This window comes from Euphorbia lathyris, chromosome 8 (assembly GCF_963576675.1).
Source record: "Euphorbia lathyris chromosome 8, ddEupLath1.1, whole genome shotgun sequence".
In the NCBI taxonomy this organism is placed as follows: Eukaryota; Viridiplantae; Streptophyta; class Magnoliopsida; order Malpighiales; family Euphorbiaceae; genus Euphorbia; species Euphorbia lathyris.
In genome coordinates, this window is record NC_088917.1 from 84,096,322 (window position 1) to 84,109,662 (window position 13,341).

At 39.3% G+C, this 13,341-nt stretch overlaps 1 protein-coding gene across 4 annotated transcripts; it reads right to left on the minus strand.

The window, feature by feature from the left end:
• Nucleotides 1-10,579: 10,579 nt before the first annotated feature.
• Nucleotides 10,580-12,869, minus strand: LOC136203445 (uncharacterized). Of its 4 annotated transcripts, none has more exons than XR_010674841.1 (8): nt 12,466-12,869; nt 12,209-12,302; nt 12,024-12,133; nt 11,779-11,928; nt 11,629-11,684; nt 11,475-11,527; nt 10,849-11,358; nt 10,580-10,752 (listed from the first exon to the last, which is right to left on the minus strand). XR_010674841.1 is itself a non-coding variant. In XM_065994603.1 (8 exons), the coding sequence occupies exons 4-8, from the start codon at nt 11,808-11,810 to the stop codon at nt 11,097-11,099; spliced, it is 270 nt and encodes an 89-aa protein (XP_065850675.1). In that variant the 5' UTR covers nt 11,811-11,928; nt 12,024-12,133; nt 12,209-12,302; nt 12,466-12,869; the 3' UTR covers nt 10,764-11,096. The 4 variants fall into 4 exon arrangements, 1 of the variants encoding a protein (XP_065850675.1); XR_010674840.1 differs by lacking the exon at nt 10,580-10,752 and having other exon boundaries at nt 10,764-11,104; nt 11,238-11,358; nt 12,024-12,137; XM_065994603.1 differs by lacking the exon at nt 10,580-10,752 and having other exon boundaries at nt 10,764-11,104; nt 11,238-11,358.
• Between the last annotated feature and the right edge of the window lie 472 nt (nt 12,870-13,341).

Consider the following 13,341-nt stretch of genomic DNA (forward strand, 5'->3'; position numbering starts at 1 on the left):
GCTTGAAGAAATGGCATGAACAGTAATCGGCTCAACCTGACTAGTTGAGGTGGCGGAAGCATTTTGGTCGGCATGTTCCTGTTGAGAAGAAACAGAGGCTTGATTTTCTAATGGCGCCGATACAGTAGAGGTTGGTTGGCGTTTGAAAAATTTAAGCTTTACTGAGGATGGGTCCTTGGTTGTCTTTGAAATGACAAAGTCAGGAAGAGTTGGTGGGGGCACAAAATCTTCACTGACAGGCTTCTCACTGGCCTTAACCAACTTTCATCTTCTACGAGGTGGGGTGACAGTTTGAGTAGGATCTCCTGAGTGAGAAGGAGAAGATTCGTGTTGCTCATCAGCAGGTTAGTCAGCTTGTTCTTGGACTGGATCAACGTTGTGTTGATCAAGTACTTGCTCATCTTCAGCAGCAAACCCGGCATTGGCCTGCTCAGTTTCATGCTCACTAGCTGTCTCCTCAGAGTCCTCAACGTCATCCTGACCGCTGGCCTCTTCTTCTTCTTCCTCTGTACTGTCACCATCAAGTTCTTCCTCAACTTGAGAGATGAAGTGATCATCCAGTTGGACCTCATGTTCTTCGGACTCCGCTACACTACCTTGACATTGGGTGAAGTGAGAGTCACCCGGTACAATGAAGTCAGTAGGCATGGCGTTGAGGAGTCAGTGTAGAAGGTTTCTGCTTCTTCTGAGGTTGCTCAGCAGTTTCCTCAGTTCCAGGCTCACCTTGCCTGCTTCGTTTCTCAGCTGACTTACCAGCTGGCTTCTGCCTTTTTGCTGGAGACTCAACATTTGTGGAAGGAGTCTCAGCAGTTTTCCTTTTGCAGGAAGCTGGGGCCTTAGTCCTTCGCCCTTTCTTTGGCTTAGCAGTTCCCTCAGCTTGGCCAGCAGCAGCAGCAGCAGCTTTACCTTTCTTCAAAGGCTGTCCAAACTTTAATGCTCTCAGCGAGGAAGCTGTGATCTCAGTTCCTCGAGTCATCTCCTCACCTTCGAGGTCAATTTTATGGTCGATGAGGATTCTGTTGATGAGTGATCCAAGCCGCATCGTGCCAGTGCTTCAAAAGAAACCAGCAACGAGAAAGACTGGCATGTTGATGGGAGTGTACGTCAGTATATGCCATATAAAGCATTACTTGAAATTAATTGCTGATGTAGTGCAGTTGATCTTTGGGTAGATAAAATAGGTCAGCAAATAATGAGCCATCTTCTGGTGCTGACCCATTGATGAGGCTGAGACTTCTCCTGAGTGGCCCTCAGGTTTGCAGAAGTTTTGTTCATACCCAGTGCCATCCTGATCTCCCGATCTTCTCAGCCTTGCTCCTTCAGTTTTTAGCTTGAGAAGATTTCCTATGTAGAGAGGGTTGATGAAGATGGTTTTCTCTTTCACCACAGTGCACAGGTAGTCAGTGTTGTCATTTGCAACTTTGAGGTTGTGGTAAAACTCCCTCACAAGGTCAGGGTAAGTATAATCCCTAACTGAAAATAGCCCAGTCCATCCATTCTGTGAAATCCACTCGCAGAACGGTTGTTCATTTTGCACGAAGTTTTCCGATACCCATCTTGAGGGCTCAACTTTCCATTCGCGGACATTCTCAAAGACCTTAGAGTAGGTCCTGACCTTTACGGGTTTTCCCTGACCAGAGGATTCGCCAGCTTGTCCTTTGCTGGGTGTGGGAGGATTCCCTGTAGGTTCGTCGGAGCTGGACTTTTGGTGGCCGACATCGGAGGTGTTGTAGGAAACCTTAGTCATAGTTTTAGGATGGGAAAGCTTCGATGGATTTTTAGAGAGAAGGAATTTCTTTGCCTTAGAGTTCGATAAGCGTAAAGAATAAAAAATGGGGAAATACCCATTCTTTATAGAGGTGATGTGTGGTGTGGATTTAATCGAATCCATGTGTTAGTTTTGCCTTGGGATTTTGAACAGACAAAGATCCTGGCATTTATGACACATACGGCGTATACGTCATCCTAGGGCTATACGCGTGCTATTGCATTTATTCTAACGGATCTAACACTCAGCGTTTAGAATACTAATCGTTTGATATTCTGAGTGGTCAGTATTGCATAAAGAGATGATTTCTAAGTTTAAGTTTAAACTAATTTACTCAGTGTGCAAGTTTACTCAGTATTTGATGTTCAGTCAGTTTCGATGAGTTTCTCAGCAAACAATCAATCATGCAGCATAATAATTCACTCAGCATGCATATTCATTTAGTTCAGGAATTTACTGAAGAGGATTAAACATACCAATTGCTTCTCTCAGTATGCTGAACTGCTCACGGGCCAGTGGCTTCGTGAAGATATCCGCAAGCTGTTCGTCCGTTGGGACAAAGGTCAGCTTGATCTCACCCTTGAGTACATGGTCTCTAATGAAGTGATGTCTGATGCTGACATGCTTCATTCTGCTGTGTTGAATTGGGTTCTTTGAAAGATCAATTGTACTTTTGTTGTCACATTTGACTTCAATTGTCTTTGTTTGAACACCATAGTCTTCAAGCTGTTGCTTAATCCATAGGACTTGAGCAACACAATGACCAGCAGCAATGTACTCAGCTTCAGTGGTGGACAAGGCTACTGACGCCTGCTTTTTGCTGAACCAGGATACAAGACAGCTTCCTAAGAAGTGACATCCTCCAGAGGTGCTTTTACGTTCCAGCTTATCCCGTCCATAGTCAGCGTCAATGTATCTGATGAGTGTAAAATCATGAGTATTTGGATACCATAAACCTGCGTTCACTGAGCTTTGCAAATATCTAAGGATTCTTTTTACAGCAATGTAATGAGATTCCCTAGGGTTAGATTGATATCTAGCACAGTAGCATACTGAAAACTGAATGTCCGGTCTACTGGCTGTTAAGTAAAGTAGAGAGCCTATCATACCTCGATATAATTTGCTGTCTACTGACTTACCATTCTCGTCAGCTCAGAGGACAGTGTCAGTGCCCATAGGAGTGGATATTGGCTTGCAATTCTCCAAGTCATATTTCTTTAATATCTCCTTGGCATATTTGGCTTGACTGATGAATATGCCATTCTTTCCTTGTTTAATTTGAAGACCGAGGAAGAAGTTGAGTTCTCCCATCATGGACATTTCAAACTCAGTCTGCATTTGTTTGCTAAACTCCTTGCACATTGATTCGTTAGTTGCACCAAATATTATATCATCAACATAAATTTGGGCCAGCAGGGTATCTTTACCCTTTCTCTTAATGAATAAGGTTGTATCAGTTTTGCCCCTGACATAATTTCTAGTCAGCAGGAAACTGGTAAGCCTCTCATACTAAGCACGTGGTGCTTGCTTGAGGCCGTACAGAGCCTTTTTGAGTTTGTAAACATGGTTTGGGAACTTAGGGTCCTCAAAACCTGGAGGTTGATTTACATAAACCTCCTCGTTTATAACTCCATTAAGAAATGCACTTTTGACATCCATTTGGAATAATTTAAAGTTCATGTAAGATGCATATGCACATAGAATTCTAATTGCCTCTAGCCTTGCCACTGGGGCAAAGGTCTCACCGTAGTCAATACCTTCTTGCTGACTATAGCCCTGAGCTACAAGCCTTGCTTTGTTCCTGACTACATTCCCTTGTTCATCCATCTTGTTTCTGAAGACCCATCTTGTTCCGATGGTCTTTTGACTCTTTGGATGAGGCACTAGCTCCCATACATCGTTTCTTCTGAATTGATCGAGCTCCTCTTGCATTGCGTTCATCCAGAATTCATCGTACTCAGCTTCAGCGAAATTCTTCGGTTCTTGAACTGAGACGAAAGCAACATTGCTGAGGTACTTCCTGAGTTGATTCCTCGTCATCAGGGTATTCCCAGCAGAATCAAGGATCGCACTCTCTGAGTGCCCTCTTGGGATCCTTATCTCTTTAGGTAGATACATGTCTTGTGCTGTTTCTGTTTCAACAATCTCTGCAGAAGTAGATGGGTCAGTAAAAGTAATCTTAGGTTCACTCTTACTCTTGGTCAGCCTTTTGGTGAATGACTCAGTAGCTGGATCTTGGTCAGCGGTGGTTACTGAGTGTGGATCATCTTCGGTCAGCGGCTGGTACCTACCTGCAGGGTCAGTTTCGTCGAACTCTACATGTACTGACTCTTCTAAAACTTGAGTTCGCTTATTAAAAACTCTGTATGCTTTGCTGTTTGTTGAGTAGCCCAAAAAGATAGCCTCATCAGCTTTTGAATCAAACTTTGCTAAGCTATCTTTGGTATTTAAAATAAAACATCTACAGCCAAAGGCACGAAAGTATCCAATATTGGGCTTTCATCCTTTCCAAAGTTCATAGGGGGTTTTCTTTAATATAAGTCTAACTAGAGCCCTATTAAGAATATAGCATGCTGTGTTAACAGCCTCTCCCCAAAAATACTTTGGAAGCCTATGCTCATCCAGCATTGTCCTGGCTATTTCAACCAGAGTTCTGTTCTTCCTTTCTACAACCTCATTTTGCTGAGGTGTTCTAGGAGCAGAAAAATTGTGGTCAATGCCGCTGGCTTCACAGAATTCAACAAACTTTTGGTTTTTGAATTCTCCACCATTATCGCTACGGATGTGAGCTAATTTTAGGTCTTTTTCATTTTCAATTTTTCTAACCAAATTTGAAAATGTCTTAAAGGTTTCATCCTTGCTGGTCAGCAAGATGACCCACGTATACCGAGAGAAGTCATCTACAATGACCAAGGAAAATCTTCTTCCACCCAGACTCAGCGGCTGGACTGGACCGAAGAGATCCAAGTGTAGTAACTCTAACGGTCGTTTAGTTGAGACAATATTTTTGCTATGAAAAGATTGTTTGGTTTGTTTTCCATCTTGGCAAGCGTGGCATAGTTGATCTTTTTCAAATTTAAGTTCAGGCAGTCCCTCAACCAATTGCTTTCTTGCTAGTTTGGCCAGGAGGTCCATGCTTACATGACCAAGTCTCTTGTGCCATAGCCAGAAATTTTCTTCCTTTGATACTAAGCACACAGTTTTTGAAAACTTTTTTTCTAAGTCTAGCATAAAGACATTATCTATTCGAGGGGCAGTTAATATTAACTCATTTGTTTTACCCTCGTATATTTTACATCCAGTAGCATCAAATATAACTTTTCTCCCATTGTCACATAGCTGAGCTACGCTGAGTAAGTTATATTTGAGTCCGCTGACTAAGGAGACAGATTCAATAGTAGGATTACCTCCGATGGTTCTTGACCCTACTATCTTACCCTTCTTGTTGTCTCCAAAACTTACACTTCCTCCTCGTTTACGCTCAAACGTGATGAACTGAGTTTCATCACCCGTCATATGCCTTGAGCATGCGCTGTCAATATACCACATCTTTGACTTCTCGACACATCTCAGGCTTACCTCATTTGATTGCTCCTCGTCATCTGATAGGTCAGCATGCTCAGAGACGCATGGCTCAGCAAGTTCGTCAGCCATGAAGCATATCTTCACTGACTCGGTGGCCTCAGTTTCTGTCGCTCCAAGTAGCCACCATTGCCTTCTTCCCACTCTTCTTGTCTTTCCTCAGCGTGGGGCAGTTTGACTTAATATGGCCAGTTTGATGGCACTCAAAGCATGTAATGGGTTTTGAGCTGTCCTTTTTGTATTTGCTGTCACTTGAGTCAGCCTTATACTTATCAAACTTTCTGTAAGGCTTTTTAGAGTATTTGTCACTCTTCCTGAATAGCCTTTTCATCTTCCTTGTGAACATAGCCATCTCCTCATCGTCAGTTGAACTCCCGTCAGTGGAGTCAGCTTTCATGACAAGGGATTTCTGCTTCTTGTCTTCAAATTTTTCCTTCACCTCAAAGTTTTTCATGGATATCTCATGGGTCAGCAATGAACCGATGAGTTCGTCATATTTGTAGGTGGTTAAATCCTGAGCTTCCTCAACTGCTGTCTTCTTTGCTTGCCAGTCTTTAGGAAGACTCCTGAGTATCTTTTTGACTTGTTCTTCCTCAGTGAAGATTTTCCCAAGTCTCTCGAGCGCACAGTGAAGTATATTGATAGCCGAAGCGTGATTTTGAAGCTTCTTAAGATCATCCTCTGTCCATTTGGCCTCAGCTTTTACAACTGTTTGGCCAGCCACAACTTCGACAGGTACAAATGGGCCTTGGACTATAGATAGCCAGGCACTCATGTTTGTAGCCTGAATGAAATTTTCATCCTATTCTTCCAGAAGGTATAGTTTGACCCGAAGAATAGGGGAGGCCTAGTAATGGACAGCCCCTCAGGCAGTATCTGAGTTGTTTGGTTTCCAGGGAGAAACCGAGTGCTGTTTTCGCCCATGGTAGGGATCAGCTCAAGGTTGTTAGACCTTTTACAGTGAGCTTTTAAGCTCTGATACCACTTGTTGGTCCCTTGTAAGGTTGCAAGTATAGTTCCAAGGGGGGGTTAGGAACTATTTAAACTTTTTCGCAATTAGGGCAGACTTCTTTTTCTAAGGAAAAAGGTTTTGACAGCGGCGCTGAGTAAACAGCAAGACACTGGCTCAGTCAACTGGTAACTAGGTCAGTTTCTTAGCTTGAGTCAGGAGATAGCACTTAGAGTCTATTCCTGAGCTCAGATGTTCAGCGCGCACAACTCTACTTGACCTCTTTACTTGGTCAGTTTTTGGTTATTTTAAGCAAGCAATATATATAAGGAGTTAAAGGTAAGAAATACTTCACTCAGCAGATTTATCCAGGTTTGGCTTCTTCTAAGCCTACGTCCTGTCCCCGGAACACGTTCCGAGATTTCGAATCCTCTACTGAGCTCTTTAAAGGTAGAGCCTCAAACCTTTTACAATCTTAGCAACTGAGTATGACAAGAGTACCTTCCTCTATACCTCTACTCAATCCTAATCTCTCGCTGAGTACTAAAACCGAGTACTCAGCCTCTCCTTTCTATCTCTAGAAATGATAAGTGTTTTGTCCTATACAAAGATTTGCTAAGACACTTTAGACGATTGAAACAATCACTCTAGACTTTTACACAGATATAAGAATTGCAGTGTAAGATTTGCTTTGCTTCTTTGCTTGCAGAACTTGTGTAGAAATTTGGTCAGCGTAATGGCTTGATCAAGTTCTGTGTTGAGTGAAGCTTCTGATGGCACTATTTATAGAGACGTCTCGGCATCGGTCATTTCGAATTTCGAAATAACCGTTGGAGGGAAACGGTTACCTGTCATTGTCATCCTGACTTGCTCAGAGCTCTCGGCCAATCAGAATTGTGTATCTTCTGTCCTCGGTCAGCTCAGCAGACTGTCTCTCCTTTTATGGTAAAGTCAACTGGACAGCATACTGTGTCGTCTGAACTTTACCCAAAGTAGAAATACTTTGTCTGGAAGTTTTCATTTGCCAGCTGCTGTCTTATACGCTTTGTCGAGACTACTCAGCAGCTTCATCTTGAAGTTGTTCCCGAAGGTCTTCTAGATCCTTCTTTTGCTGAGTTGCGTTTTGTTCAAAACGGCAACGTCTTGACAAACGCGGGCCGAGTTGTACTGAGTTGTTTGACTTGGGCCTTGACTTCTGTATTGGGCTTGGGCCTTTTAATTCTTGTGTCATATAAACAGTTTTAACTCAACATTGAACAAACACATTAGTATAATAAATCAAAGCATTTAAACTTAGTGTGTTTAGAATATGTATTTCAATTTTACTTAAACAATTTTGTCAAATCAAAATTATGTGGAAAAGTGTTTCAACATTCTAGTCGTGTGGCAGAGGTGGAAGCAGTCCAAGTTGTTGAGGATGATGGAAAAATCGAATCATTACTTATGGAGGAGAACCAACCAAAGGACGATGAATATCAACAAAGAATGGACCAACTCGAGAAACATGCGGCTAACATAGCGGCTTCTTTAAGAGCCTGCATTCAAAGCTATTGGGGGGCAATCCAAAAGGGAGAATTTCATCACAATACGAATTTAGAGGCATCTCCCACACGCCCAATTCCTCCAAAAACAAAGATTCCTAACGATGTGACGACAATAGAAAGTCAAGATGATGAAGACGACTCCTACGACTATGATTCTGAGTCCAGGCAAGAGGATGACAATAATTCCAATGATCTTGATTTGGGGGGCATCCACGAAGCACCTATAGAAATTCAAAAAGATGAAGGAAGTGTTTCTAGGAGCTACGTTTCAGAATCCAACGAAGAGGATGATGTCGTGTCTAGTGATCTTAATTCGGGGGGGCAGTAAAGAGGAAGCAATTCAGCAAGAACCCACTCTAGAAGTATTACCCATAGATGCAAATGCCCCAAAGTCAATAGAATTTCCAAGGAGTCCTGACGTGAACAAGAAGACAGTTGTACAAGCCCGGGAAGAGGAGGAAAATATGTCTCATAACCTCAATTCGGATTTCATTCGGGAGGGTGATGACCCATCAAGCACTTCTAACTCGGGGGGCATCTACGAAGCACCTATAGAAATTCAAGAAGATGAGGAAGACGTTTCTTGGAGCTATGATTCAGAATCTAGTCAAAAGGATGAGGTATCCAACCCGGGGGGCATACAACTGGAAGAGGTGCAAGAATTTATTCTAGAAGAATCTCCCATTCTTGTGAAGTCTTTAAAATTAGAAGATTTTATGAAAAGCTATGATATCGAAGAAGAAGCGGCGTCAGAAACTTAGGAAAATAAGGAAGATATTTTCTACGACTGTAATTCGCAACTCTATCAGGATGAAGAAAACTTTTATGATCATGGTTTGAGGGGCAGTCAAGATCAAGAGATTAATCAAGAATCCACCCCAGAAATACCTCCAATGATTCTTCCAACAACTCATGTTTTCCAGAGCCTATGATCACTATGAAGTTTGTTAACTCAAACAGGGGACCAAGTTTGCAGGCCATGATTCTTCTTTTCGCCAGTCTACTTCAACTTTCCTACCATCCGGACAAGTCACGAGGTTTCTACTTCTTAACCTTGTTTATTTATGTAGACTCTAGTTTACAATTATACTTTATTATGCGGAAAGAAAGTCATAAAAATAAGATCATCGACATGGAAACTCGCATCCATCTTATAGAAATATTATTGGACATCTTATTATATGAGGCTATAACATGATTTTATACTTACAACATAGCCCATAAGACCATTCATGGCCAAAATAAGTTGGCGTTTTTGCCAGCACCAAAAAAAAAAAGAATCATAATATATATATATATATATATATATTTCAGTTTTCAAAATAAATTATTTATTTTCATGTTTCCATTTGGTTCATATTCTCTACTTTTGTTTTCGCATCTTCTTCATTTGCTTCAAACTCAAACTCACAAACCGGAATGCTCAATTATTACCATTTCTAAATCGTATTTGTAATCTATTAGTTGATTCCGGTTAATTAAAATACCCAGAACCAAGCTTTTGGTAATTATTGATCTCAAAATCATAATTTCTATCAAACAACTGTTCTGGTTAGCCATTTTTTTCCCAAAATTGATTTCATCCGCCATAAGCCACCTTTTCCTTTAAAACCAATCTCAATCTCTTCGTTGATATCCAAATTATAACTCTCAACTTTTGTTTTGTTCAAAACAATTTCCTATAACCTCAATTTTCTCACTCGAAATCACCCCATTGTCATTTGATTTTTCTTACATCAGATAACTCGTGTATTTATTTTTCAATTAATTGGCAAATTTTCATTCGAGTCCTTCAAATTTTAAAATGATTCTGACACGTCCAATTTCTACGTCCAATTCAACAAATTCCAATCTGATTATTCTAGAAGTCCATTTAGCTTAGATAAACATTATACACTCCTCAATTCAAGGCAATCGTGTCGGAATTAATTTTCGTCATCATCATAGCTTCAAGTTATTTTATCATTAACCTGAAATCCTTCAAGCCATTTCCATATCATTTTCAAAAGCAATCTCTGATTCTAAAGTATCAATTATCTCAGAACCAAGCTTTTGGTATTTATTTGATCTCAATCAAATTTAATCCCATCAAACTGTTCTGAACAACTGTTTCGATCTCAGACCATTCATCGGTCACGAGGTCAAGTTTGTTATTATTTATTTATTTTTGCATAATTATCTCTATTAATTTCGTCGTACATATTACTTTGTAATTTTCCTACTTTATTTCTCACATTTTCACAAAAAAATTCCATGAGCAATAGTACAAAAATGTTTACTTGTGTCGCACTTTTTCAGGTTGTTGTGTCGCACTTTTGTGCGACACAACAGGGGTGCGACACAAGAACTTTGCATCGCACTTGAGAGCGACACAATCTACTCATCTGTTGTGTCGTTTGTCACACGCGCGCGACACAACATATGATAATTCTTGTGACGCGCCTCAAGAGTGCGCGACACAAGCTCCTCAGTTAATCTGGTACACTTTGTATCGCTCTTACACCACACGCGACACAAAATATTGATTTTTTTTATTTTACAAAATTTTCCAGCATCCAGCATAAAATTTTATAATCAAAATTTATTTGATTCTATAATATCTACATGATATTATAGAACATACACAATAAAACTACAAGTACCACAGTGCATAAATACATACATATTCAAAATATAATCACAACTTCATTTCTTCAAGAAATAGTTGTATATAACAATTAATTCAACTTGTCATATTCAAGTTTGTAGCCAAATAAACTAGGAAGATGAACAAACACTAACAACTTCCACAAAAGCACTAATGCAAATATCTAGCGACTTGTGATTTTGATTACAAAATAATCGGCCCAAATATCTCGAACATCATTTATCTCCTCCTCAAAATATGCCATTGATTTTGTTGCGAAATCCTTTAAAGAAAGTAAACATAAAATATCAATGTATTAAAGTAGCAAATGAACTTAAGGAAAAACACGACTAGAATGAAAAAAAATTGTAACTCTTACCCTTGTTAGATTCTCACTTTTAGCGTGATATTGCACAATTTTAAACATGTTGCGCATTATATAAAAGCCACACTCTGTTGCACCTATTTGTTGAGGGCACTACATGTAAGAATAGCATTGCAAGTGCATAAGAAGCATCCACTAGTTTAAGAATAGCATTGCAAGTGAGAGAGGACTTGTGCTATAGAATAGCATTGCAAGTGCATAAGAAGCAAGATGTTTGCCATACTTCCTGGAAAGGATGAGTCTTACTCACCTATGAAAATGAGAGCATAATAATTAAATTAACATTCAATTCCCAGATATACAACTAAAGAAAGAACTTAAAAACAACAGCATGAGAATAACAAACAAATAAGCAATATAAGAAAGAAAGAAACTTAGCAAACCTTCCAAATCAATTGCTTGGTCTCTAATAATAGTAGATGTTCTATTACAGGTACTTTCCATTTGTTGCTGCTCAACATACACAATAAGTGGATATTTTTCATCTGTGACAAGAAAATTTGGCTGGAGAAAAGCCCAAGTTAGTTTTCCATTAAGATAAGAGAGTGCCACTCACTAGAAACTAACCAATATAAAAAGAAGTTGTTGGATATAGTTTAAAAGAAGAAAACAATTATCACCTTTGGAAGTTCATTTTGACGCCTGATGGATGAAGTCCTCCACCCAACCATATCTTAGTACAAGTGAAGATAAACAAACATATCAAGAGATAGCAAACAAATTCCTAGAAAACTATTTATAATTTAAGACCTAACAATAATGGGAAAAGGATACGGTCAAAATTTGCACTTGCATATGCCACGCGACGCTTAAATGCACGTAAAGCTGATCTACACAGGACAGAGACGAAGTTACGAGACATTTATTCATCCAAATTGAATGTTTATGCAATTGAACCTAGTATAGGAGATAACCCATACTAACATGAATCTTAAGTCATCAGAGTCATTAACCATTTGAAGGAGAAGGGGTGGTTTGCCAACTCTTTTGTCTTTTCAACAACCCTCCATCAAGAAGAGCCATGACAGTAACATCCACAGGCTTAGCAGCCAAGGTCCGTGCAACTTTCGCAACCTAATTGACAAAGAAATTCTCATAAAACCCTGGTTTCTGGCTTTTAACATAACATTATTGAAATAAAACTTCAAACTGATCACCAAAATCCTTACTTGCATTCCTAGTTCTCGGGTAGGCACCACAATAAGGGCTTGAACAGCAGATCTTTCAGGGTTTACAATAGAGAATATCAACAATAGATAAGCAAGGGTCTTACCAGAACCTGTCTAGGGAACCAAAGACAATTCCACATTAGCCATGGCAAATAATTAATATTACCAAAGAAGCAGAAATTAACCTGGGCATGAAGAATACAGTCCTGCCGGCTAAATAGAACCGGTAAAGCTTCCCTCTGTACATCTGTAGCCACTACGTACCCAACCTCTTCCATCCTAAATCATGTAATCAACTTAATTAGATCAATAAATGCTGAATTTCATAATAAATTACAGAAAACACTGATTTTTTTTTCCATTTTCGGAAAAGAGGGTTTTCGTAGAGCCGCAGATGTGCTAATTGAACTATACACAACTGGCATGAAAAATAAAACTTTACCTGCACAATACTTGCTCCGGCACTTGATCTTGGCAAATTTCGCGGAGATTTGAAGCATTATTATGGTTAGCGACGGATTTTTCTTTGCTAATTATATGAGAAGAAGAATCCAGAGCAGCCCTCAAAGTCGTGAATTTGGGTGTACCGAACGGAATTGGGTAAGTGAAGTTGAAAGGGAACCAGCGACAAGGACGCGTGCTTTGCAATTTCCAATGTTTCGAGAAGGAAATACCCTTTGAGAAAGAGAGAACCTGAGAGGTTGAGGTGGCACAAGCCTTGCCACGGCGGAAGAAATGTCAGGCGGCCGGCCGTACAGGGAAGAAAGGAGGTGGCGACAGTCGATGGGGAAGAAGAAACAGAGAAAGGAGGTGGCGGCAGTCGATTTTTGGGTCTGATTACTAGGGTTCAATGTTTGGGGGCAGTAAAAATAGAACGTTTTCTTTTTTTTTATTAAGTTTTTTAAACAGACAAAATATGTAGTTTATATTTTTTTAATTTCATATCAATATGTATAAATTTGTAACAATTTGTTAATTTATCAATATTTTTTTAAAAATTTAATTTTTTAAATTTAAAAAATTATGATTAATATTAGTATTATATCAATTTTTAATTAATAGTTTTATATTAATTAATAATAGTTATAGTATTATTTTTTAATATATTATTATAATTAATTAAATTATTTTTTATTTTTAATTAATTTATATGGGATAAGTTTGTAAGTTTATATGTATCTACATGCTATTTGATTTTCATCATTTTTTAAAATTCTTTAGTATTTTAAGAATTATGAAGAAAAAATAATTACGTTCAAATAGTAGTTCGTATTAGTTGTGTCGCACTTTTAAAAAGGAGCGGCACAAAGATAACACA

Bases quoted from the DNA above. Each gene is read 5' to 3' on its own strand.
- LOC136203445 (XM_065994603.1), bottom strand. From the start codon at position 11,810: ATGGTTAATGACTCTGATGACTTAAGATTCAT. The intron at 11,528-11,628 runs GTATCCTTTTCC...ACTTGTACTAAG, and splicing joins TGCAAGTGCAAATTTTGACC to ATATGGTTGGGTGGAGGACT. The intron at 11,359-11,474 runs GTGATAATTGTT...GCTTTTCTCCAG, and splicing joins GTCAAAATGAACTTCCAAAG to CCAAATTTTCTTGTCACAGA.